The sequence below is a fragment of the Dipteris shenzhenensis genome, chromosome 2, assembly GCF_047967505.1.
Source record: "Dipteris shenzhenensis isolate YYH24624 ecotype China chromosome 2, Dip_SZ_1.0, whole genome shotgun sequence".
NCBI classification, from domain to species: domain Eukaryota; kingdom Viridiplantae; phylum Streptophyta; class Polypodiopsida; order Gleicheniales; family Dipteridaceae; genus Dipteris; species Dipteris shenzhenensis.
In genome coordinates this window covers 56,575,542-56,602,349 of record NC_141597.1, presented here as the reverse complement: position 1 = coordinate 56,602,349, position 26,808 = coordinate 56,575,542, and the positions used below count along the sequence as shown (strand labels likewise).

At 43.2% G+C, this 26,808-nt stretch overlaps 1 protein-coding gene across 2 annotated transcripts; it reads left to right on the top strand.

Annotated features, from left to right (window-relative positions):
- The first annotated feature begins 8,582 nt into the window (after positions 1 to 8,582).
- Positions 8,583 to 20,850, top strand: EMB2735 (embryo defective 2735). Of its 2 annotated transcripts, none has more exons than XM_087396476.1 (4): positions 8,583 to 8,686; positions 8,802 to 8,968; positions 9,106 to 9,238; positions 20,408 to 20,850. In XM_087396476.1, the coding sequence occupies exons 2-4, from the start codon at positions 8,810 to 8,812 to the stop codon at positions 20,608 to 20,610; spliced, it is 495 nt and encodes a 164-aa protein (XP_087252602.1). In that variant the 5' UTR covers positions 8,583 to 8,686; positions 8,802 to 8,809; the 3' UTR covers positions 20,611 to 20,850. The 2 variants fall into 2 exon arrangements, with proteins under 2 accessions (XP_087252602.1, XP_087252593.1); XM_087396467.1 differs by having other exon boundaries at positions 8,616 to 8,709.
- The last annotated feature ends 5,958 nt before the right edge of the window (positions 20,851 to 26,808 follow it).

The following is a 26,808-nucleotide window of genomic DNA, read 5'->3' as shown; positions in this document are numbered from 1 at the left end:
TCCTCACTACTCCTCTTGATCACAGTGGCCACCCACAAAGGCCATCCCCTTGCATGGTGCAATCTCTGATTGTTGCTGCCAAATCCTTGCCATGACCTGTTGAATCTCCTCATCCTATAGGAGCTCCTCTAGAATGCGAACCCCCTTTTGGAGAATACCTCGGCGGGGCTGCTCTAAGTGAAGTACTACCGGAGAGTGGTCTAACATCATGGTACTTGCCAGAATCCTTGTAGAGCCACCTCTATGCAGAGCCCAATTCCCAACGTAGAAGCAGTCTAGCCTCTCAAGTAGTCCATCATGTCTCCTCTATCCAAAAGAGAAGAGGAGGCTACCAGGTATCATGCTGAAATCTGGATCTCGCCACGGGTCTCTGCCCCAATTGATCATGAAAATGAACTACTCCCTGGTGCTCCGCTTTGTTGCTAGCATCTCAGAGAAGGAGGCATTGCCTTGATTGTCCCTCCCAAACTCCAGGTTGTTGAAATCCCCTCCAACAATCTATGAATCTACATTCGAAAGACACTTTGAAAGCCTCCTCCAAAAGGCCGACGGTGCTGTTTGTATGCTAGGGCATACACATTCAAGATCCCAATCCTGGACTCTCCCATCCTAGCTCCCATCCAAACTTCCCATCCTTGGATAAGCTCACCCTGATCATAGACCTTTGGAGTCACTATATATTTATTTCATAATGTGAGGGAGTATTTGAAATTAAGTGGTCTTTATTAATGAAATGATCGTCTCAATATGATTTTGCAGGCTTCATGATACTCTAGCATGTGCGATTAAACTTTGTTTTCCTATGTAGCCAAAGCATCCCCCAACTTGTGTAAGCATGAGCACATGGAGGAAGGTTTTGGCACTAGTGGACAAGGAGAGCATGAAGGGCATGAACATCCCAAAAGAGCAGAGAAGCACCCATTGATGACAAAGGTAAAGAGGAGTCGTCCAAAGTCACATGGGCTTGTAGAACACATGAAACTACGTTGAGCACCTACACTTTTCCTCTACATAAGTTCTACATCTGTGTAATGAAAGTTATAAAGAGGAACACTAAGTTGGTATAGCCAACGAGAATGAAATGCAAGGATGTAGCCAAATAGGTCACCATGAGAAGGGATATGCGAAACCTTTGTTTACCTTGAGATGAACATCATGGTGGGTGGAAGCCCCATTTTTGCACCATCGTGAGATGAAATAATCTTTGTAGAGATGAATGTATGGCTACCACATCACAATGACCTTCCTCTGTTTCATATAGTTTTTGAGGGGATGTAGAATCCTCACATAAACCTAAATTCATGGGGGTTGTGAGAGGAGCAAAAGTTAGACTCCTAGAGTATTCATATGTGAGAAAACATAATCTAAGGCCTTAGAAGATGCATGATTAGTAGCAAAGGACACAAAGAATCGACTGGAGAGCAAATGCATGCACAAGTGAGGAATTGAACAATGTTAGGGAAGATAGAGATTTCACAAATGCATTGCTAAGTGGAGTTTTCTATGAACAAGGGTGATGATAGTGAATTGTTAGGTAGGGTGGCTAACTTGGAAGCAGCTCTTAAAACACAAGTTCAATTGAGCTTTTGATGGGATGGGGAGGTGGATGATACGAAATGATAGAAATTTGGTACTGTGACATTGGATGCAAAGAACATTACTATTAGGTGGCCAAGAATGATTTCATTTCATGTAACCCCACGCATGAAACACACCAAATTAATGAAGATCAAGCATTAAACAAAACAAGAATGAGATGCAGTTGCCTAAGACAATGCTAATTGAGGAGAGATTCCTCACCTACAATTTAGAGATGGAAGAAATTGTGTGCGAGGGAGCAGAATCCCAAGTGAGTCACATGGCCATGGGAATGATCAATGGCCACCATGTGGCACATGTAAGCTACGACATAGTTGGTCTAGGTCATTGTTTGTGCAAATGCCTCAAGGAGAGATTTCTCCTTTGTTAACCAAAAATGCAAAATGAATAAGCATTAGTTGAGGTGAGAGGGGAGTGCAAAGGAGAATGTAAGGAATAGAACGATTGATCTTAGGAAGAAGGACACTATTTGCCGAGGGAAAATTTGTGAGTGGGGATGCAGCAAGACATTTTTACCCGACATGGAAGGTGGCTATTCATGCTTGGGAAGGTTGCCACAACCACCTAACACATCACATTATAGACAGGAAGGCAATGGATGTGAGACATTTACCATGGCCCTCAAATTACGATCAGGAAAGGCCCTTGATCTAACGACTTAGATCCATTTTCAGCCAACTTGAGCCTTTGGTTGGTCTAGTAGGCTAGAGAATGTTTATCGGTGAGCTTCAATTAGGGTGTTGACAGACTAGAGCCGCCCATGCCGCCAATGGTGCATTGGATGCATTTGGGCTATGGTTGATGAGGATGTGCATGTAGGTGAGAAATTAGCAATTTTGTACACCTTTTTGCTGATTTGTGGTAGTCATTGTTGGATGGACCTCTTAGTATTTCCCATTCTCTTCATTTGAGATCTCTATAGGAAATGAGGGTACACGGCCAGGCGTGAAGAGTTCTTGAGCCAAAGGAAATGTCTACATCCTATCATGAGAATTAGTGTGGTCTCAAATCCAAAGTTCAATACCCAAAGAAGACTAGCAAAAGCATCGATTGTCCAACATGAGAGAGCGCGAGGAGAGAGACTATCCTAGGGGTGAAGGGCAAAGTCAGAAGGACAAAACACTAGTATTGGGCTGAGGCATCCTAGAAGGCTGGCATATGAAGCCCCGTCATGGCAAGTAGAGTCAAAGCATTCTTCTATACCAAAATGATTGGCCATTTCCTCTTTAGATCATCAAAATGAGCATGAAGACCATGCCAACCAACAAAGAGAAAGTCTTCTTTGATACTCAACCGATATTCCAGAAGAATCTCATCAAGAAAGGTATGAAGAAGATGAGGGTACACGGCCAGGCATGAAGAGTTCTTGAGCTAAAGGAATTGTCTACATCCTATCGTGAGAATTAGTGTGGTATCAAAACCAAAGTTCAATGCCCAAAGGAGACTAGCAAAAGCATTGATTGTTCAACATGAGAGAGCTCGAGGAGAGAGACTCAACCTTGCTATCCTAGGGGTGAAAGCTGATTACTATGCATAGTCAGAAGGACAAAACACTCGTATTGGGTTGAGGCATTCTAGAAGACTAGCATATGAAGCCCCATCATGGCAAGTAGAGTCAAAGCATTCTTCTACAGGAAGGTTTGGCCATTTCCTCTTTAGATCATCAAAACGAGCATGTGGACCATGCCAACCAGCAAAGAGAAAGTCTTCTTTGATACTCAATTGGTATTCCAGAGAAGAATCTCATCAAGAAAGGTATGAACAAGAAGACCATCCATTGTAGATGGCCAAAGAATCAACAGACAAGAAGAACGGTGTGCTTCTAATGGAGAAAGATGCCACTGAGTGCCTAAAGAGGTGAGTGTGGAATAGCTAAGGCAATTTACTCGAGTTTCTATCACCATGGAAAAAAATCCTACCATGGCTATTGACATACATCGACCTGCACCTCTAAGGCCTAAAAATATTTTGATGGACCAATTGCATGTTGACCTCATACACATGAAGGTAGATATGGGAGATGGAAATCTGGTTATTTTGTTCTTTCGAGTGGACTACTGTTCACTCAAGGTATGAAGCAAATAGAGTGGAAGCACCTATGGAACAAACAGAGAAGTCTAAGTATAGTTCCACCATCAAGGAAAATTTTCAAATTTTCAAAGGCACTGATGACGAAGATCCCTATAGTCATCTTCAAAGTTTCTTGCAGGTTTGCCATATTAATGGTGCTATGTCAGATGAAGAATACATGGATCATTTCCCATGTACTTTAATAAAAATTGCATAGAAGTGGTTCAATCCATTTTTAATTGGATATTTTCAAGATTGGTATGCAATATCAGAAGCATTCCTATGGAGGTTCAGATACCAAATCAATGAAGAAGATGTTTGCACAAAGCTAAGCGAGCTAAAACATAACAAAGGAGAGTCCATCCAAGACTTTGCACTTTGGATACGAGATCTTATTAATCAGTTGACTACTGTGCTAGATGACAAGTCTATGTGAGCTTGGTTGATTATAGGACGCACTCAAGTGGACTTGCATAAGCTAGAACTAGTCAACTTGACTAAGCCCTATGAAGAGTTGCGAGACTGAGCTATCACACTTGAAAAGAGTGAAGGCTTGAAAGGCAAGGCCAAGAAAGAAGATGCTCAAGGCCCAGCTGAAAAAGGCCCTAGAGGAATTGGGCATTTGAGGGAAACCAGGAATTCAAGGGAAACTAGGCAGTAATGAAAAGTGGTGTAATAAGTGTTCTAGGAATTGACACTTAAAGGAAGAATGCAAAATGAAGTACAACAACACTTTCACCAAGCGTGGGGGCATGACAACTCAAAATGTTGATTCAATGGAAAAAGTCACAAGTATCAGCAAACCAAGTGACCACTGATACACGGACTCTGAGTGGAAAACCACCACGTCTCGAGAAGAAAGATAAGAGTAAGAATGGCAAGGATTTTGCTATGGAGAAAACCATTTCCAATCTAACTATCCAATTTGGGTTGAATATTTGAAGTTCCTGAAATCTAATATGGAATGGAAAGAAGTGGATCTAGAATGCCGAGCAGTTGTAGCCGAGCTATTAGATGTAGTTGATGCCCAAGTGGTTACCAAGTCTAAAGATCCAATTGTAACTTATGTAGGTACAGTTCCCTCTGACAAAGATATCAACTAGAAGGCACAAAAAGACTTTGTTACTATACTTGCCAGGGATTTGAAGGGCAAGGCAATAGTAGTGGAGATGCCAAGTGAGCAGTTTCAAACATCTATTACAGAGCAAGGTGAATTTTCAAAGCCTAAGGAAGGTACACAAGAACCAAGCACTTCATCAGATTCTAGCATAGAGCTAGCTTGAGTATGGAGGATTTTCAAGAATTCAAGAATATGAAAATCAGTTTGACATTTGCTAAATTGATGCGGACAACTCCATATTGTCATGACTTCTTCACTCAATAGATTAAAGAATCATTCGAGAAGTCAAAAGAGGTTGACTCTTTAGTCACTATACCTGTCATTGATACCCAATTGGTCGATGAAGAAGTACCAGTGATCACCATCAAAGTCAAAAAGCAGACCATACCAAGTGTGATAGTAGACGATGGTTCAGGAGAAAACATTATTTTTGAAGAAACTGCTAAAGTTCAAGACCTTCAAGCCATCTCCTTTTTTAGTACAAATGGTAGATCAACGACCAGTTGACCCAAAAGGTATGCTACAAGATGCTATCATTTCTATAGGCGACATTTATTATGTTTTATTGTCATGCCATGGAGCAACATGCCTACCCTATTTTGTTGGGATGACCTTGGCTTAAAAGTGCAAAGGTACTCCATGATTGGGGTTTAGATGAAATGATCATCAAGACTGATAACCAAATGTTTGTATTCCAACAAATCCTTGAAAGATCTCGAGCAATTATCGGACTAAGGATTTGGAAGTTACACACCCATTTCCTCAAGATGTGGAGTCATGATTGATGGAACTACAAATACTTCTTATTAGTGAGATTGATATTTTTCAAGTGGCTATACTGATATCAAGTTGAAGTTGGAGGCTGAGCAGATTGCTAAACAAAAAGCTATGTTTCCGAGTAGTTTCACTAAAGACATTGAAGGAGAAAGGGAGCTAGCTGAGACACCAGTGACTATTACATGGCTCGGAGCCTAAGCAGTTAGTTCCAGAAACCCAAGAACTAAATCTTGGAACTAAAGGCAAACCTGCAATGGTGGTGGTAAGTGCCAATCTCTCTTTTGAGCAACTTAAGGTTGTCAAAGAACTATTCACCAAGTATAAGGATGGTTCTGCCTGGAAATATATTAACCTTCGAGGAGCTCCTCCTAAGTTGTGTCACCATAGAATACCTCTGGTGCCAGATGCTAAACCAATTTGGCAACAAACGTATAGGATGAATGCAAATTATGCTAAACAAGTGAAAGCTGAGTTAGATCAACTTCTTTGTGCTGGATTAATTTATGCTATTGACTTCACTTATTGGTTATTTCCCATTGTGGCAGTGCTAAAGATAAATGGTAGACCCTGAGTATGCATGGATTACTGGAAGTTGAATGCACAAACTAATTGTTGTGACCCATTTCCAATACCTTTCACTGATGAGGTTTTGGATCAAGTTGTGGGCCATGAGATGTACTCATTTGTCGATGGTTAGAGTGGCTACAACTAGAAGATCAATCTAAAACTACCTTAATTACAAAATGGGGTGCTTATGCAACTCGAGTGATGCCTTTTAGTTTGAGAAATGCTCCATCAACTTTCCATAAGTTTATGGTAGAAACTTTCGAGACCGCTTAATTGAATTCATGGTCATTTATTTGGACAATTTCTATGCCTATTCTTCAGATAAAGATCATGTTTGCTATTTGGAAAAGGCACATAAAGTTTTTGCAGGGATGTACGATCCTCACATAAGCCTAATCTCATGAGGGTTGTGAGAGGAGCAAAAGTTAGACTCCTAGAGTATTCATATGTGAGAAAACATTATCTAAGGCCTTACAAGATGCATGATTAGTAGCAAAGGACACAAAGAATTGACTAGAGAGAAAACGTATGCACAAGTGAGGAGTTGAACCATGTTAGGGAAGATAGAGATGTCACAAATGCATTGCTATGTGGAGTTTTCTATGAAGCAGGGTGATGACAGCGAATTGTTAGGTAGGGTGGCTAACTTGGAAGCAGCTCTTAGAACACAAGTTCAATTGAGCTTTTGATGGGATGGGGAGGTGGATGATAAGAAATGATAGAAATTTGGTACTGTGACATTGGATGCAAAGAGCATTACTATTAGGTGGCCAAGAATGATTGCATTTCATGTAACCCCATGCATGAAACACACCAAATTAATGAAGATCAAGCATTAAACAAAACAAGAATGAGATGCAGTTGCCTAAGACAATGCTAATTGAGGAGAATTCCTCACCTACAATTTGGAGATGGAAGAAATTGTGTGCGAGGGAGCAGAATCCCAAGTGAGTCACATGGCCATGGGAATAATCAACGGCCACCATGTGGCACATGTAAGCTATGACATAGTTGGTCTAGGTCATTGTTTGTGCAAATGCGTCAAGGAGAGCTTTCTCCTTTGTTAACCAAAAATGCAAAATGAATAAGCATTAGTCGAGGTGAGAGGGGAGTGCAAAGGAGCATGTAAGGAATAGAACGATCGATCTTGGAAAGGAGGACACTATTTGCTGAGGGAAAAATTGTGAATGGGGATGCAACGAGCCATTTTTACACGAGGTGAAAGGTGGACTTCATGTTTGGGAAGGTTGCCACAACCACGTAACACCTCACATTATAGGAGATAGGAAGGCAATGGATGTGTGGCATTTGCCATGGCCCTCAAATTATGATCTCAGGAAAGGCCCTTGATCTAACGGCTCAAATCCATTTTCAACCAACTTGAGCCTCTGGTCGGTCTAGTAGGCTAGAGCATGTTTATCAGTGGTGAGCTTCGATTAGGTTGTTTACAACAGACTAGAACCACCCATGCCCGCCAATGGTGTATTGGATGCATTTGGGCTATGGTTGTGGTAAGCAATCTTACTCGTCCATGATTTGTAGCATGGGGGGGAAGGTGAGGGTGGGCTAGGAGGGGGGGCCATGGTGCGCTAGTTTGTAAACACCCTTAGTGTTGTTTCCTATTGACACTGAAGGGTTTTTAGGCTAGCCATGCTCCCCACATGGCAAAAGTCCTCCTCGAAAGGTACGTTTGATGTTGATTCTTCCTCAGGTGTTGGAAGCTCATTGGAGAAACGTTACTCTAGAGTCCTGCGCATATTTCTAAAGCCAAGAGTCTCCATTAGCGCTTGGAGTTGATTTTGACTTAGGCAGTTGACCAATTTTAGCCACTACTAGGCTAGTTGAAAATGGACTAGCCAATCATCTCTTAGAGGCAGTTCCCACGTTGGCATATTTGCCAAGATATGCTAACACCTGCCAATGCTTGCCATGTTCCTACGAGGAGCACCGTTATTAACACTGCCAATTCTTGGCATATTTCCGCCCAGTTGGAGAGTCAAAATTCTGCTCTCCACCCTAGCATTACGGGGCCAAGGTTCAATCGAGAGCTCTCATTCGCGGAAGCCTCTCAAATCGTCATCACCCGTTCTGAAATTCGTGCCTTTTTTGAGATGGCATCCACGTGATGACATTTCCCCTGCTCTACTGTAGTTTGCCAGCTCTCCTGGCATGTTCCCTTGCGTGGCCCAATGCAGGGACTGGTGCTTAGCTCCTAAAGTGTGTGCGGGACTCTGGAGTTATTACTCACGAGGACTCACACCAAGGATGGCAAAGGAACTCATTCATTTGGCCCCGATTACCAAACAACGCTAGTTACCATTTGGAAGGAACTGTCAAACTCGCGCACTGTTTGGTGGTTATATTTGTTGCAATGCTGTAATTTTCATTTATTTTTTTGAAAAAAAGGATGGCAAGGGAACAAGTAAGCCAGGCCTTAAAGGAAGTGTAGAGGCCTTAAAGGAAGTGTAGTGAGTGAATTCGAGCCTATGTAATCCTTCTCGGACCCTTTGAAGCTACTCACCTTTCTCAACATCACATTGCAGGTTCATGCACGTTACAACTTACTTCCTTGAATGGTAGTACTTCGTTGCTTTGAATTCTCGCCTATCCTCAGTATTTCTCTTTGTCTTTTGTAAAACTAGCTTCAAATTCGAACTCATTGTTGTAGGATTCAGTATGAGGATTACTCCGACCAAGGTGAAACATTATTGGAAAAGGGTCCGTGACTATATTCGCTACGACTTGAAGGAAATCGCTTTTCCGTCGTCTCTTCCTGATCCTCCTGGCTCAGTCCCTCCCCCACGGCGAAAATTGACCTTCGAAGAACACGTCAATGTAATGTTATTAAATGCACGCAAATGGTGGGTTTTATAGTAGGAATGGGATGAGAATATATTTATGCTTACTGCAGCACAGCTGCATTTCTTCATGCCAATTTGACGAGGTCCCGTTGTCTCCGCTATTATCAACAGGTGTGGAAAACTGCCATCAGGTTGTATGTGACGAGCTTTAAGACCGGTGATATAAATCTAGATGGCGACGATGAGCCAAAAAAGCCAGAGAAAGAAAAGGCAAAGTCAGAGCCATCCATGGTGGAGGATTTAGGTGTGCAAATCCTTCGGCCATTTCCTTCCTAACCTCCAAAGTTTTAAGAATGTGGAAGGGAGGAGCGTTAAAAAGAGAGAAAAAAACGGTATGCGATGTAAGATTTTTTTATGTGAATTATCGTGTCATGACGAAGGTTATAAATTGTGCGAGCCAAAAGCCTAGGAGGATGATTGGCCTTGCACCCGCTGCTGTGAATTATGGCAGAAATCCATTGCCTTTCCGAGCATGCTAACACTGGCGGAGTGTAGAGACCAAAGGCTTTGATAGGGAGGCTCGTAGGCATGCCCGACGAAAGATGCACCCAGTGGGGCGTCCAGTAATCAATAGCTCCAATTGGAAGGGTGCAAATATCTGTGAAGTAGAAGTTTGCTCAATGTCTGGAATGAAAATACGTGAGGTGCAGAGGATTTGCCCTCAAAGCGAAGATAATTCCCGTACTGCTGATCCTGAAATGATAAGGAAGGAGCATCGAGCATCTGCTATGAAACCACCGTATGGTATGAAGAATGCATCCGTCCGAGTGGTCCTCTTGCTGGGACATAGGCTGTTTGCTTTATCTTGAAGTGTAGTGGCAACAGCTTTGGCCACTTGCTGCTTTATGTGCTGCGATATCTGTTGACCAAATTACTGACGCATCTGCATAAGAGTGCTCTGAAGCATTGAGGGTAGTGCCTTGTGCATTTATTGGCGCGGTGATAAGGGACATGAAGCCATTCCTGTGCCACTCGTTGGTGCTCCCACTATGGCAGGTTGCTCATGCTGAGCAACCTCCTCGTGCATCTCATTGCCAGGCAAAGGCTCATCAAATCGAGTGGCATATTTAGGTGCCCTGTTAGTGTCAATGGGCGTCAAAGTGTGGCTAGGAACCTATAAGATGAATCCCAACCATAAGACGAGCAACAGAAAGGGTGCAGATATGAAAATAAAATGGATTAAACAGAAAACAAACCTGCTGAATGCTCTCTCGGAAAGGATGCGGATCTAGATAGGCAAAATTCAAATGTGGATTCTGGATACGGATAGGCGGGACCCGGACATGCAATGGAAAATGTGGATTTTGAAGATGCAAATCCATAAGGCGGGATTCAGAACTTAAACTTCACACAAGAACCTCCCTCAGATACAAAAGCAAACACTCGCTGATATCACACGGAGAATGCAGCAAAAAGAGAAGAGATAGGACTTAGTTTATTGATCCTCCTAGCTTGGAAAATTCGCTCAAGAAGAGCAGGAACAAGCAGCCAAGATGCTGGGCACAAATCGCAATCAGGAGACTGCTCAGGCTGATATCTACACCAAGAAATACTATGCTGATCAAACGGCCTTCAGAGAAATGCCTGGCTATTTATAGGCTGAGAGAGGGCCCTAGTCAATCGGCTGGGTCTGTAGAATAGCCGATCAGATCTGCTCCAAAATCCAACTTATTTGGCTCGAACTCGTTGTAAACAGAGGCAGCTTTATCCCGCCAGAGCAAACTCCTAGTGTGTTCTGCTGGTGTTTTCTCCTGCTACATGCCACGCATATGGCACTGCTGCTCCGCTTGTGTACTGATGCTCTGATCCATTTAAAAACTGCCATGTGTCATCACAGCTGTTCCAGGTGCTACGAGTCCTCCAGACAATGACAGCCGATCCTATCTAGGTACTCCTACCTTCTACAATGCCCTGACCACTTATGGGTGCTCACAATTGGGTCAGTGACACTCCAACACTCGCTCTCAATGACATAACTGTGTGCCAATACCCACTTGTCTAATGAGATGCTCCCACTGATTGGTGGGGAGATCTGTGGTAAAATATGAGAGATGTCCTCCTCTATGGGGAAATGGTCTAAGCATTTTTTTGCTTGGATGCTCGTTTGGGAGAGACTAAAATGAAATCATATAGTCTTCACAAGCAGTTGTAGCTTGAATGAAGAGAATGTGGACTACTTTCTGATTAGCCTTCTCCTTTAAGTGCTAGCCTTTGTCACGGCTGAGTCTGCCCTTCACCTCCGAAGTGCCGACAAAAACTCAGTACGAAGACCTTTGTATAAATGGATGCTCACGTATGTGTGGGTGTGTGGATTTGTATCTGTGAGAACATATGGTTATAGTACGGTCTACACCTAGTATTGGGCACTAATGATGTCAGGGGGATGTCATAGTAGCTAGTCCCTGCTATGCGTGATGGAGTTTAAGGTTTCAACCTTATGAGTGACTATCATGAGATTAGAATTGCACTATGTGTTGTATTTTTAGAGGATGAGTTTGGGCATGCTCTTTGATTCATCTAGATATATGGTTTTACCTCTTTACTGAAAAGATAGAGGTTAGGGATCTGATCGACTACGAGACAAACCAATGCCATGGAAGTAGTCATCAATCCTCTGGTATCATGCCTGCCTTCCGGGCCTGTTTCAGCTTGTACAAAGAAGTCTACACACCTTTTTACCATTTCCTAGGTGTCGAAACTCTTCCTGGTTTCTCAACATATACTTCTTCTTGAAGTTCCCATTTAAGAAGGTTGACTTCACATTCATGTGAAATATGGGCCACTGATGGTGGGCTGCCAAAGCTGTCACCGTGTGGATAGAAGTTGTCCTAAGACGTAGGAGCAAATGTCTCTCCATAGTCCACTCCTTTTGCTTGTGCATAGCCCCTTTGATCACTAATCTTGCCTTGTATTTGTCCAAGTGTAATGGACTTGTACTTGGTGCGGTACACCCACTTGGTTACGATGATCTTCCTCTTCCTAGGTCTCTCAACTAGATCCCTAGTGTGGTTCTTCAGAATTCTTCAGAATGGCGTCCATCTCTGCTTTTGTAGCAGCCTCCCACTTTGATACTCCCTTTGCTTCTTCAAAGGTTCTCGGCTCCACAACCTCTTGAATCTGAACTATCAATGTGTAGTTCACGGTAGGAGCTTTTCTCTGAGATCTCCTCACCTCTGAATCGCTCTCTGGCACTTCTGTCACTCTTGAATCTTCTAGTGTCTTCAGGTGCCACTTCGGTAACTTTCTTTCACTGGGGTACTTTGCTGGTGGAGCTTCCTCAGTCTCTGACTCTGGCTCCTCAGTGTCTGGATTCTTGGTCTCTTCCTCTTGCGTGCTTGCAAGCCTCGGCCTTTGGGAAACCACTGGAGCTTCTGATGCTGATGGTTATGGTCGGGACTTTGTCTCTTGGAATACCACGTCCCTGCTCACCACTAGCTTCTTTGTGTGTGGGTCGTAAAGTCCATATGCTTTTGACTCTTTATTGTACCCTATGGAGATGCATTCCTTGTTCGTAGGGTCCAACTTGGTCCTGTTTTCTTTGTTGCCAAAAAACCCTTAGATGTGAAATTACAGCTTCTTATGAAATGCGCCTCATATGGAGTCTTCCCTTCCATCGCTTTGGTCGTCCTTCTGTTCAGAATATGGATAGTCGTGTTGATTGCCACACCCCAGAAGGATCTAGGAAGCGTCATCCCTCTCAGCATACGTAAGCCCTGTTAGAAATTGACCCAACAGAGGGTACGCACAGTGGAAGACTGATAGAATTTGCCCAGGACCTCACACAGTGTGATGTGGGGTGTGGAATCACAAACATCTTTACTTAATGTGCAGACATCATTAGCGCCCAATACTAAGGGTACGCACATCCTGTAGGCAGCCTTTTTAAGGGCCCTCTTTTCCAGGGCCTTTGGCCCACACTCCAAGGGTTTTAGCCCTCCTTCCAAGGCAGGGTCCCAGCCCCTTCTGTCTGCCTATATAAGGCTTGGTTGGCTGGCTTCAACCAGCCCAACCAGCCCCTCCAAGATGGCCGACTCTCCTGCTGGTACACCTGCTTCTGCTGCGCCCCTTTCTGGCACCCTGTCCTGCCCACACATGTGCGCCTTTTCTGCACCACATGCCACCTCAGTCCGCCCTCCTGTGCGCCTCTGTTAGGGGCCTGTTCCAGCCCATTTAGACAGTCCTTGAAGCGCCTCTGCCAGGCTGCTGTGCTGCCCACATGGCAGCTCATGTACTGCCCATGTGGCAGCCCCTTTTGGCTGTCCTTCCCTGTGAGGTGCTGCCCATGTGGCAGGCCCCTCTCTTACCTTTTCTTTTGGACACATGCCCTAGGTCTCCCTCCCCCATGCTCTCCTCATATGGGGGCTTACAGATGGGGAGGTGACCTTTCCAACACCCCCTCTCACCGACACATCTCATCCCAATGCCAACACGTCGATGATGATGCTCCAGTAACTCCTGGGTCGTAGTCCTCTGGAATACTTCGATGTCAAAATCTTTTCCTGGCTTTGGCTCCTGCTCCATCAGGTTTGGTTCCGCTTTCGCACACCATCCTCGTACACAGGTCCATCTCCGCCTGATAATGAGTGAACAACCTGGAGTCTTCCAGGCACCATGCTCTGAGGCTCTGTTTCAACCCGTCCTTCCTTTGGCAAGGTTTGCAACAAATGAATATTTCTAGATAACCTGGACCATCAACTCTCATAGAGCTCTCAAGCAGGTACTCTTCTGGCTTCAATACACTTTGTCCATCACCTTCTAGCAATCTGCGTGCGAGATTTGAAGAAGCACCCACACTTCCCCTTCTACCTTCGAAGAAGGCCAATTCCTTCCAATCTTGCATTACCTAAGGTAAATGAAGATTAGAGTCTCTCCACAACATGCTATAAAGGCTCAAATGAAGAACATCAAGTACATGTGCTGCCTGTGTGCTTGCTCTGAAAGCAAACCATGCACCTCATCGAGGCACACACCAATAGCCTGTGTAATCCTGTACTGTCTCCTTCTGAAGTACAGCATCCATCTGAACATGAGACCCTAGGGTACTCCATGGTATCCACCCTCGTGTCAGTGTCAACAGCCACGCCCCTGGAAGATACCAAGCACTCCATGCTGTCCATCACCTTCACAAAGGTCTCTAACTCCTCATCGGCCCACATCTTAATGTCAGACATCCTCACTGTGATTTCTAGGTCAACATATCTGATCTCAGTAACACACGGAGATGTCACCAGGAACAACTCTTCGATTACCACATTTGCTTTGGCCTTTGTATCACCCTGTGAATTTGAGTCGGACTCCTTCCTTTTGTTTTTTTGATCCGCCTTCTTCTTTTGGCAGTCCTTTGCAAAATGTCATGGCGTGTCACAATAGAAGCACTTTTTCTTCTGCTTCCTCTTAGAAGTGTCCTCGTCATCAAAGTCCTCTTTCTCGGACTTGCCACTGTTAGGCTTGCCCTTTCCTTTGCCAACGTAGTCCTTTGCCAGAGCAACTCCTTGCCGTCTTTGTCGTTGTTGTAGAGCTTCTTCCTAGCTTCTTCCTGTAGTAGTAATGGATCCAACTCCTCAAAAGTTAGAGGTTTGGTCCTTTGTCCTGCTGTCACAGTCGTAACAAAGCTTTTGAAACTCCGAGGTAGCCTCATCAGTACCATCAAGGCTAAATGGCACGAGTCCACCTTCTGACCAATTTATGCTAGTTGATCCCTCACCACCTTGCGTCAAGTGGCTATGTACCAAATCTCCCTCATCCATATCAAGATTGTAGAGCTGATGCTGAAGAAGCAAGATCCGGGATGTGTTGTCTGTCTCGTACAGATCCTTCAAAGTGAGCCATGCCTCTACTTACATCTCGGCCATCTGGATGTGAGGAAGCACAGAGTCCGCCTTAGTCCCTATGATCAATGCCAGGGGCGCATCTCTGTCTTCCCAAGCCTTGAGATCCTCGCTATCTATTGCCATGAGTATTTTCCCCTGTCTGTCCACCATGTCCTCCGGCTTTGCCTCCACTCCCGTTGTTAGTTTCCATAGCTTCCGAGCCACAAAATGACTCCAGATCTTCACCTTCCAGATCGGGTAGTTTGTCCCGTCCAGTTTCCCAGACTCTCCAAAGTTAGGGATAGTGAAAGAAAGAGAATTGGGGGAGGAGGAAGGGAGAGCAGGGGCTGAAGAGGCTGTACAGGTCGACATCTGTGCTTCTAAACCACACAACAAAGTTAACCAAGCTCAATCTTCAATAGACCACAACTCTGAACGCACCGGACTGAACCTGAGTCACCCTCCTTCTCACAAGGGCACTGTCCTCCAATCGTGGAAGTCGATTCCCAAGAGCTTCTTAATTAGGGTCGTCCTTCGGCAAGGTCCTTGCCTTCTGGCTCCCACACCTGTGAGCCTCCTACTTGGGCTCTGATACCATGTTAGAAATTGACCCAAGAGAGGGTACGCATAGCAGAAGACTGATAGAATTTGCTGAGGAGCTCACACAGTGTAGTGTGGGATGTGGAATCACAAACTTCTTAACTTAATGTGCATTTGATGTGCAAGCCAGTAAATAGACAATGCTCAGAGACAAATATAGAAGCTATAAAGGCTCAAATGAAGAACATCAAGTACATGTATTGCGTGTGTGCTTGCTTTGAAAGAAAACCATGCACCTCATCGAGGCACACACCAATAGCCTATGTAATCCTGTACTGTCTCCTTTTGAAGTACAGCATCCATCTGAACATGAGACCCCAGGGTACTCCATGGAATCCACCCTCGTGTCAGTGTCAACAGCCACGCCCTTGGAAGATACCAAGCACTCCATGCTATCTGTCACCTTCACAAAGGTTTGTGACTCCTCGTCGACCCACATCTCAATATCAAACATCCTCACTGTGGTTTCTAGGTTAACATATCTGATCTCAGTAACACACGGAGATGTCACCTGGAACAACTCTTTGATTACCACATTTGCTTTGGCCTTTGTATCACCCTCTGAATCTGAGTCGGACTCCTTCCTTTTGTTTTTCTGATCCACCTTCTTCTTTCTGCAGTCCTTCGCAAAATGTTATGGCGTGTCACAATAGAAGCACTTTTTCTTCTGCTTCCTCTTAGAAGTGTCCTTGTCATCAGAGTCGTCTTTCTCGGACTTGCCACCGTTAGGCTTGCCCTTTCCTTCGCCAGCGTAGTCCTTCGCCAGCAACGCCTTGTCGTCTTTGTCGTTGTTGTAGAGCTTCTCCCTAGCTTCTTTCTGTAGCAGTAATGGACCCAACTCCTCAAAAGTCAAAGGTTTGGTCCTTTGTCCTATTGTCACAGTAGTTGATCCTTCACCTCCTTGACCTTCGTCAAGTGGCTATGTACCAAATCTCCCTCGTCCATATCAAGATTGTAGAGCTGATGCTGAAGAAGCAAGATCCGGGATGTGTTGTCTGTCTCGTACAGATCCTTCGTACAGATCCTTCAGAGTGACCCACGCCTCTACTTACGTCTTGGCCATCTGGATGTGAGGAAGCATAGAGTCCGCCGTAGTTACTATGATCAATGCCAGGGTATGGGCATCTCTGTCTTCCCAAGCTTCGAGTTCCTCGTTGTCTATTGCCATGAGTATCTTCCCCTGTCTGTCCACCATGTCCTCCGGCTTCGCCTCCACTCCCGTTGTTAGTTTCCATAGCTTCCGAGCCACAAAATGACTCCGGATCTTCACCTTCCAGATCAGGTAGTTTGTTCCGTCCAATTTCCCAGACTCTCCAAAGTTAGGGATAGTGAAAGAAAGAGAACTGGGGGAGGAGGAAGGGAGAGCAGGGGCTGATGAGGTTGACATCTCTGCTGCTAAACCACACAGCGAAGTCAACCAAACTCAATCTTCAGTAGACTAGAACTCTGAACGCACCTGATTGAACTTGAGTCACCCTCCTCGCAAGGGCACTGTCCTCCAGTCGTGGAAGTTGATTCCCAAGAGCTTCTAAATCAGGGTCGTCCTTCAGCAAGGTCCTTGCCTTCAGGCTCCCACACTTGTGAGCCTCCTACTTGGGCTCTGATACCATGTTAGAAATTGACCCAACAGAGGGTACGCACAGCGGAAGACTGATAGAATTTTTCGAGGAGCTCACACACTGTGGTGTGGGGTGTGGAATCACAAACTTCTTAACTTAATGTGCATTTGATGTGCAAGCCAGTAAATAGACAATGCTCGGAGACAAATATAGAAGCAACACTTTATATTTCCGTCCGTCCACAAGTAGGACAGGATACAATACCAAAAGGTTCTCCTACTAGATGTCAATCACTTCTAGATCTCTAAGCCCGCGTGCTCCACCTCGAGCGTATGTAGACTCTCTGTCCAGTGTGTTCTTCTCCACCTTACTGCCTATGAATCAGCCTAGGTGGGCAGCACCTTGCTGAGGTAGGTCTGCAGCCTTCCTACTCCCTTGGTCCTCCAGGATAGGCTCCAAGTGTGCTGGTGTCTGCTACTCCTGCTTTTGCTACACCAGAAGATAAGAAATGGGGCCCTGGAGGCCCTCCTTTTATAGCCCCCAAGGGCTGTTGCAAAAACCGATCAGTCTGCCCGACTTTGGGGTCTGTTTGGGCCGACCCTGGTCAGTAGGAATACAGGCTGTAGGCAGCCCTTTTTAGGGCCTTTGGCCCACACTCCAAGGGTTTTAGCCCTCCTTCCAAGGCAGGGTCCCAGCCCCTTCTGTCTGCCTATATAAGGCTTGGTTGGCTGGCTCCAACCAGCCCAACCAGCCCCTCCAAGATGGCCGACTCTCCTGCTGGTACACCTGCCTCTGCTGTGCCCCTTTCCTGCAACCTGTCCTGCCCACACGTGTGCGCCTTTGCTGCGCCACATGCTGCCTCAGTCTGCCGCCTTCCTGTGCGCCTCTGTCAGGGGCCTGTTCCAGCCCGTACAGACAGTCCTTGAGGCGCATGTGCTGCCCATGTGGCAGCCCCCTCCCTTACCTTTTCTTTTGGGCACATGCCCTAGGTCTCCCTCCCCCATGCTCTCCTCATATGGGGGCTCTCAGATGGGGAGGTGACCTTTCCAACAAGCCCATTGTTGTGATTTTCTTCTTTCCTCTAGTAGGCTTTGAAGGCCTCTGAGGTAAACTCTCCCCCTCAGTCGGTCTTGAAATTTTCAGCTTCTCACTCGACTCCTTCCACTCCTTGAACTTGGTAAAAGCTTCAGACTTGTTGGCAATGCAATAGATCCAAGCATATCTAGTTAAAAGTCCGGCACCTAAGAGTCAAGTTTTGGACATCTTTCCACATATGTCACAGCGCACTAAGTGGGGAGGGATGTTTTTGCAAGAACCCAAAAACATGGGTTTTCATCCTCCAAAGAATATGTGCCATTGTGCTGTGAACAACTTGCTGGATGTGGACATATCGGGTAATGATAGAGGATAGAGTTTGGAATGTTCCTGGATTCATCTAGATAAATGATAGAGGATAGAGTTCAAAGTAGCTTCAGCTGAGCCCAACCTCTAATTCAGGAGGAGAGGAGTTGGTGTCCTGAAGAAATCTAAATGCTAATATTAGAAAGATTGTGCTAGTATGTTAATGAAATATATCTATACCATATTTTCACGTAAGTAAAATACAATATATGTTGATAACATATAGTACAGCATATTGGACATATCAAGCAACATAATGCTTAACATGTTCAATTTGAATTATGAAGATGTTAATTTGTCTCTTGGAAATGTAGTGCATGCATTTTAAAGGTTAGTCCTACATACAAATAGCATGTCATTTAGTTATTTTCAGATTCTTTAAATGAATAATCCATGTCTTTGAGTTGCAATAGCACAAGGGGTGTTTGGAAGCACTTTCACAATGGGTGGTGACTCTTTTTGAAACGAGTAAAGAAAGATGTGTGTGTGTGTCTGTGTGCGCGCTACATATTAATGGTTCTTCCAAATTGCCAAGCTCTACTTTATATTGTGTCTAGCCTGGGTTTTGTGACAATCCAGGGAGTCTAGAAGGGGGGAAATCTTTTGGCGAGCTTTTTAATGTGAGCTTTTTTACCATTTGCTTTGTTTTTGCGAGCTTTTTTTAGAAATCCATACATGTTTTTGTTATAAGAAAGATGGGGAGGTTAGAAAGAGGGGGAGAGAATATAGGATATGTTCATTTTCATAGCATGTGGGAGGGGTGGAAGAGTGTATACTATGCACAAGGGGGGGGAGTATATGAGTGGCAGTAGGAGGCAAAAAATTATGGAAGATATGTCCATATTCAAAGTAGAAGGGAGGAACTATGGGAGATATGTACATTTTAAAAGTGTATAATTTGAAACTTTTGACCTCATATTTGGATTCCTCGTCGAATTCCGGTCATTTTGAGTACCAACATGACCATATTCTGATAAAAATGGGAAAAATGGTGTTTTTGTCATTTTGGACTGTTTGGGGCCTGTTTTGAGTCTGCGCTAGAAACTTTTGACCTCATATTTGGATTCCTCGTCGAATTCCGGTCATTTTGAGTACCAACATGACCATATTCTGATAAAAATTGAAAAAATGGTGTTTTTGTCATTTTGGCCAAAAAATGGTGTTTTTGTCATTTTGGCCTGTTTGGGGCCTGTTTTGAGTCTGCGCTAGGGTCATTTTGAGTACCAACATGACCATATTCTGATAAAAATTGGAAAAATGGTGTTTTTGTCATTTTGGCCTGTTTGGGGCCTGTTTTGAGTCTGCGCTTTTTCAATTTTTCCAATTTTTATCAGAATATGGTTATGTTGGTACTCAAAATGACCGGAATTCGACGAGGAATCCAAATATGAGGTCAAAAGTTTCAAATTATACACTTTTAAAATAAATAAATTTCCCACATGCTCTCCCTTCCCCTTTACATTTAGTAGATGAACATAACTTTCACATTCCTCATCCTCTCTCTCCTCCTTGCACTCCTCTTTGCATACCTTATAAGTTCTCCCTCTACGTTCTCCACTATGATAATGAATATATGTTCCAACTCCCCTCACCTCCCTTCTCCATGCCACCTTACCCATGCGCCCGTCCCTCCCCCCTTCCTTTATCTCCCCTCCCCCCCCTCTCTCCTCTTAACTGCAACCACAACCCAAACTTTCAACCCACCCCACTCCATGACCCCCCCCCTCTCTCTCTCTCAGGTGAATGAAAAGCTCGCAATATTCATGAAAATTGAAAAAAAGCTCATGACAAAAAGCTCACCAAAAAATCACACCCGTCTAGAAGTGCTATCCGATTTTAAAAAATTCAAACTGGACATTGAAATTTTCAACTGCAATGCAGCGTTCCCTCAGAATAGGCTCTTTAAATAGAGTAATCAGATCAGGGTTGTTGTTTGATCGGTATCCCATCAAAGGTACTTATCGGCTATGGTGTGCTATCATATAGATACTGATGATTGCTGGTCTATGTTGATTTATTGTGTCTCTTATTGTATTGGAACAGCTGTAGCAGCAAAAGCTGGGTCAGAGCACTTGAGACCTGCATTGCAACGCATCTACATGACAAAAATGTCAACTTATAAAGATGCACTTCAAAATTTCGTGCTTGGGTATCAGGAAGGTCTTACAGAAGTCATGAAGTCAGAAGGTGCCGGAAGTGAATCAAAAGTGGCTTCTCCATCCAAGGATGAGAAATCAGGGTCTTGATACTCTAGAATTTCTTGTTCACTATAGTGGTTTATATGGCTTCATGTATTGTATATATCAACGTGACTCCGCAAGAAAGCATGTGCAGCCTTTGTTTTGTTTGAATGATCAGGGTAAAACAGAAGCAGAGAGAGAGTGATCAACAACCTTAAATACTTTTGGCAGCTCGAGCCTACTACTGATGCAAATGTCCCCCTCGGAAGTATTTGAAGCATGGAGACATGACATAGTTTTCCTTCATTGTTGCTTCTTGTTTATGTCTTGTTTGGTAACGTTTTCTTGTGACATATACGGATCTTTTAGTGGCATTGAATCTTTCCACGTGGGGGGATCCCATCTGCATCTTATTGATCTTGTTTTAATATTTTGAATGTCAAAACAAAAAGAGGAGAAACAGCAATGAGCTTTGCCTCGGTGGTTGTGCTGTTAGTATCACTAGCTGGAATTGCATCATCCGAACTGCAAAAGCCTTAGATTGTTAGACCAATCATAAAGCCTCGTATGTTTTTTTGTTTTCCCAAGTACACTCGGAATGAGTGGCATGAGCTTTTTGCATTTTGCCCACTATGTCTGCATATGGGCGTAGGCAATGTTATGAAACTTTCATGAGGTTGTTTACACTTGGAAAATAATGAATTTGAGGAACGACTCAATCATGAGGTAGACTATGTGCCTTTTCATGTAGGCCAGAGTTGTTTGTTAATTATATGCAACCACTATGATGGCAGAGGAGGGTTATTGCAAGGGCAATACCAGAGAGGAGTTGTTTGTTAACTAAACACGAGGGCAAAGAAGGGTGGTTGAATCTCCTAGGCCCTTGGATGTTGCATATATGATAGCACCTCTCTTAGCCATTATGATTGCTATTTTTTACTCAAAATTGTGTAATAGACATGCATTTGTCATGGTTAGTTATCATGACAAAGAGATAATGACACATGAGCAATCTAAATGGTAGGCATGGAAGATCTAACACTACAAAAGAAGAAAGTATGGCCAGCTAAGTAATTTTGATTCATTTGTGAATTGGCAATGTTGAAGCTCTCTCTCTCTCTCTCTCTCTCTCTCTCAATTGTTGCAGCTTTTGCTTGACTCTTCGCGCAAAGACATATCACCAAATGAAGACCATTTCAAATCCACAAGGGCGTATCTATTATCTAGAGCTTGAAGTTCAAGAGCTCAAGCTTTGGCAACCAGCTCTAGAAAGGAGAGTTAATGATATGGAGGGTAATGGAAAGCAAGAACCCATCCATGAGGTAATAAAAAATGTAATGCGTCTCCATCAACATTGCAAGTGGTTTTCAAAGTGCAAGACATGATCACCACTCAAGTGGGATCTATGAAGCGAGAGATGATCTTTACTAATCTGAATAGCAAAGTTAATAGAGTTGATCTTTATAAGGAAATGAAAGAGGGAGAATGCGGATGAATAATAGAATGATCCTACGTGTTGGGGTTTAAAAGATGGATGTCTTCACGATGATGAAGAGAAAGTCATAGACGATATAATCATATGTCTTAAGAACAAAATAACACAAGCTGAATGGGACGAGAATGATTTAAGCAATATTTGTCAAACTGACACTTAAGCACAAGTCACTTCTCAGAGGGAGGTGAGTAAGAGTTAAGATCTTGAGACAAACACATAAGCTGATGCATAAAGATTTAGATATGCTCACTTCAACCCTGCTCAAACAAAGAAATGGTGAACTTACCAAGTAAAGAAAGCAGGCAAATGCGCAGTTTAGCGAAATGTGCAAGCATTGATTAGGGATTTCAAAGCTAAACCAAAGACTTTGAGTCTTAAACTAATGTTATAAAGGCCACCTTATGATAGTATTTGAATGTAGTTATGCCTTACAATAACTCTATTCTTCGGTTATCCAAATGTAGCTAGTCACATTTTTTATGTTGTACTTTATCTCATAGACCCGTGAGGTCTTTTGCAGATGTTAATCTCTCTCTCTCTCTCTCTCTCTCTCTCTCTCTCTCTCTCTATACATGTTAATAGCCTTGTGACATTCCAAATAATCCCTAATTCATATAGTATTGGAGCTCTAGACCACAAGAACAGCTTGATGCAATCACTCTCTTGCTATCGCACAACTATATTTGTAACTAGTCCCACTACACATAGTATTAAACTAGTCTCAAGCAGCATAACATTAAACCTTTGAACCACGATGCACACGATACTCTCTTTCTCTCTCTCACTTTTTGCTATCACATGACTATTCATGTTTCAACTATTGTATCGCAAGAGAGTCGCCGAATGCACTCTCACCCTCTCTTGCTATCACACAAGTTTATTTGTGGTTCCAATCAATCCCAATGTGCATAGTATTGAACTTTAAGCCACAACGGAGTCACATGATGCAATCTCATGCTCATTCTCTTTTGCTATCACACAATTCTTTGTGTGATCCAACTAATCCCAAATGCGCATAGTATCGCAAGAGAGTCAAATGATGCACTCTCTTGCTCTCACATAATTTGATTCATGGTGCACTTAATCAGCATGTGTGTGGTATAGGAGCTTTAAGCCATAGGAGTCATAGAAGAGATTGATGATGTGCTTCTATTTTTGTAAGAAAAAAATGTGTGGGAACATAGGAAGAACTTTTGGTAGTAAAAACTTCTTTATTGCCAGTAGTAGTTTAAGTACTATTGACAAAGCTCTTTTTTTTTTTGGGCAGAAAAAAAGTTTGTATTATATTATATCATCATCATAAATATTCACAGTACATTTCTTTAGCATAGAACATCCAACCCCTCTGGGGAGAAGTTTCTTTAACAAAACATTTCTAACAGATACTCATGGGCTTGAGGGCTTCTGAAATTGTCATAGTAGCAGCAGAGTTAAAAGAGAGGTACATATGAATCATTTGTATCATTTGTGTCATCATCATTAAAGTAGTCATAGTAGTTGAAGTTCTGTGAATCACCAGAGCTATCAGAGTCATCTGTGGCAGCAGCCTGGGCTTCACTGGGTGACACTGGCTCCTTCTTTACAGTTGGAGGGGAGACTTGTTTAAGAAAATCAGTAAACTCAGGGGGGATTTCAAAAGGTGTGGTGTTGTCAATCCCAAAATAGCTTTGAATATGGTCTTGAAGGTCAACATTAAAGAAGGCAACCTCAGTTCTGAATTGGTTTATTATTTTTGTAATTTTTCTATGGCCCTGTTTAGCCAGTTGAGAAAAAGCAAGTCAGCATGCGACACAATTTGATTAAACTCGAAATTGTTTCTGGTTATCAAAATAAACCAAAGTGCATGTGCTGTAATAGGTGTCCATAATTACTATTTTGTCCTTGTAGAGTCTTCTAGTAATATGGCCTTCCAATTTATTGGCTCCCCTGTTTCAAGCTATACTATTTTCCACAAGACATGCAACAAAGAGGTGAAAAATATCTTCATTTGTAGAGGGGCACCTCATGCATTTGCCATTTCCCTTTCTAATCCTCAGTCCTCTATTGTTAGTCCACACAACTTTATGCATTATTAGCCAAAGCAAGGCAAACATTTTATCAAGGATTGAGCTTGACCAAATGGAGCAGAATCTGAATTTCCATTTGCCCATAGAGTCCTACAGTTTCCACCTAGTATTAAGGACCATGCAAAGATCTCCAATGTGCCTATTTGGAGTGGGGATAGGGAAGAAAAAAGTACTCTCAATCCAACTGAACTCTCTACTATAAACCAAGAAAGATCCCCCTTTCCATTGCTGATTGCCCTCCTAGATTTTAATTCTGTTCAAGACAAGTGTCTGGCTTTGGTTATTTAAACTGAAATCTCTCCTAATCTCAATCTAGGTTTTCCATCTTAGCTCAACTCTGTTCAAAAGCTGACCACAGCATTGTAGTCCCTTTTTGAAGAGTAAAGCAGCCTTAGCAAAGTCTTCATCAGAGAGAACATCATCCTTGAAGATAATAGAGACCCAAAATGAGTCTAATGTCATAAAAGCTCCTTTGCCAGAGAAGACAATTTGGCTTTTGATTCCTTCAAAAGCTGTCCATAGTGAGATCCAAAGCTGACTGCCTTTAGCTTTTCAGGGTTCAAGGTTACAAACAGCTAATAGCAGCATAGGGTATTTTTTCGACTTGGGAGCTCTCAGAGGTCTTAGGGAGTTGATGTTCCTTAGAAGGCCAATCCTCAAGAGGATGTAGGATTGCTTTAATTATCCAAGTTAAGGATAGTTTCAAAGAAGCCTCCTCTATATCTATCACACCTAAGCCTCCTCCTGCTTGCGTTTGATACAAAAATCACATCTGACCTTGGCTATCTTGGCCCCCCAAAGAAACGATCTGCAAATTCTAATGAGCTTGTCAATTCCATTTCTAGAAGAAGACCAAGAAGTGAGGTAGAAAATGACAATAGGGTATATGCAGTGGTTGAGAACAATTCTTCTTCCAGCTAGACTAGCCTGGAGCCCTCTCCATTTCTCAATCTTGTTTTGAAATCTGTTCAAGAACCAGCCCCATCTTTGTTTGAGAGAAATGTCAAAACCCATGGGGATACCCAATAATCTGAAGACTGTGTCATGTTTGATTCTCTGGCAGCCCATCTCTTCCAAGAAAACCTGCTCATGTTGCATATCTAGTTTTGGAGTGGTTGATTTTGGAACCAGAATCTTTACAAAAGATCTCTAAGGACTCCATAGCCTTTTTAAAAACCTAAGTCTCATTCCTGAGGGTTAAGTTTGTATCATCAGCAGACTGTTGGCATATAAGGTGCTTGCTAGAGGGTAACTCAATGCCTTTCACCTTACCTTCTTAACTTTGATGTTGAAGTAGCCACCCTAATGAGTCAGTAGCAATTGCAAAGAGTAAAGGAGCAATGGGGCAACCCTGTCTTATAGACCTTTTAAGGACAAAGGGTTGACTCATGATCCCATTGACACAAATCTTGGCTGAAGCATTAGTGAGAAGGAGTATGATATATGAGATGAAAAGGGGGCCAAGGCCCATATCAGCCAGAGTCTGGATGATGAAGTCCCATTCAAGTCTATCATATGCTTTATCAAAGTTAACCTTCAGAAAACATACGTCCTGCTTTGTTTCTCTGGCATACTCACATCCCTCCTAGATATTGATAATGGCTTCAAGAGGATGTCTGCCCTTTATGAAGCCTTTCTGTCTTGGAAGTATCCACTTGGCCATTCTATTCTTTACTCTCAAAGCCAGTGCTTTAGCAAAAATTTTATAGCTACAGTTAAGCATAGTGAGTGGCCTCTAGTTTCTTAGCTCTTCCTTATCCCCTTCCTTAGGAATAAGCTTGATAACACCCCCATTAATATGAGTAGGTAGCTTCCCCTTATTGACACTCTCTTGCCATAATAGTAGGAGATAAGAACCAATAGCGGGCCAATTTTTTTTATAGAATTCAATTGGTAGTCCATCCTCTCCTGGTGTTTTGCCATTTGCCATCACCTTGACAACGTCAAAGAGTTCATCAATAGACAGAGGTTTTTCCAGGTACTTGTTATCAAAGCTGAGCAAAGTGTTCTTTCTAGCATCCTTGCATAGTTCCCTGGCCTTGGTAACTTTAGTATCTACTTGTATAATCTACTTGTATAGTGGAAGATAAAGTGGAGATGAATGAGATCAATATTGTCCTCAGTAGATAAAGCAATAGAGTTGTCAGCTTTTCTAAGAAGGGGAATCTCTTCATGAATTCTTTTCCTTCTAATAAGCTTGAAGTACTCTTTGGTTCTCTCGGCTTTACCAGCCCACCAATCCTTGAAGTATATTTTGGAATCATTAAGAAGAATCTGTTCTTGAATTCTAAGTTCATTTCTTTTTAAAACCAAGTCAGCCTGGGCCTATGGATCCCCCTGTCTGGCTAAGTTCTCCGAGGAAACAATCATGTCTTGAATGCTATGCATTCTCTTAGCCCTTATTTTGGCTCTGTCCTTTCTTGCTTTTCTGAGCAGTGTTTGGGTCTGTTCAACTGCTATACACCAGGAGTCACTGACTGAGATAGAATTAGTGAAGGACGTCAACCAAATTGCTTTAACTCCTTCTTGGACACTTTTAAGGTCAAAGAATTTAGGATCAGCCTTAAACCATGAGGTGGTTTTTTGTCCTGGGCCAAAATCACATTTGAGAAGGATTGGCTTGTGAGATCAGCGGGGAAAAGGAGAGGAGAAGACCTGATTCTGAAGAGAGCTAGTCTCCCTTACTAGTTCTTGAGAAGCATA

Excerpts from the sequence above, each read along its gene's own strand:
- EMB2735 (XM_087396476.1), top strand. The coding sequence starts at position 8,810 with ATGAGGATTACTCCGACCAAGGTGAAACATTATTGGAAAAGGGTCCGT. Across the intron at positions 8,969-9,105 it reads CCTTCGAAGAACACGTCAAT|GTGTGGAAAACTGCCATCAG; the intron begins GTAATGTTATTA and ends TATTATCAACAG. Across the intron at positions 9,239-20,407 it reads ATCCATGGTGGAGGATTTAG|CTGTAGCAGCAAAAGCTGGG; the intron begins GTGTGCAAATCC and ends GTATTGGAACAG.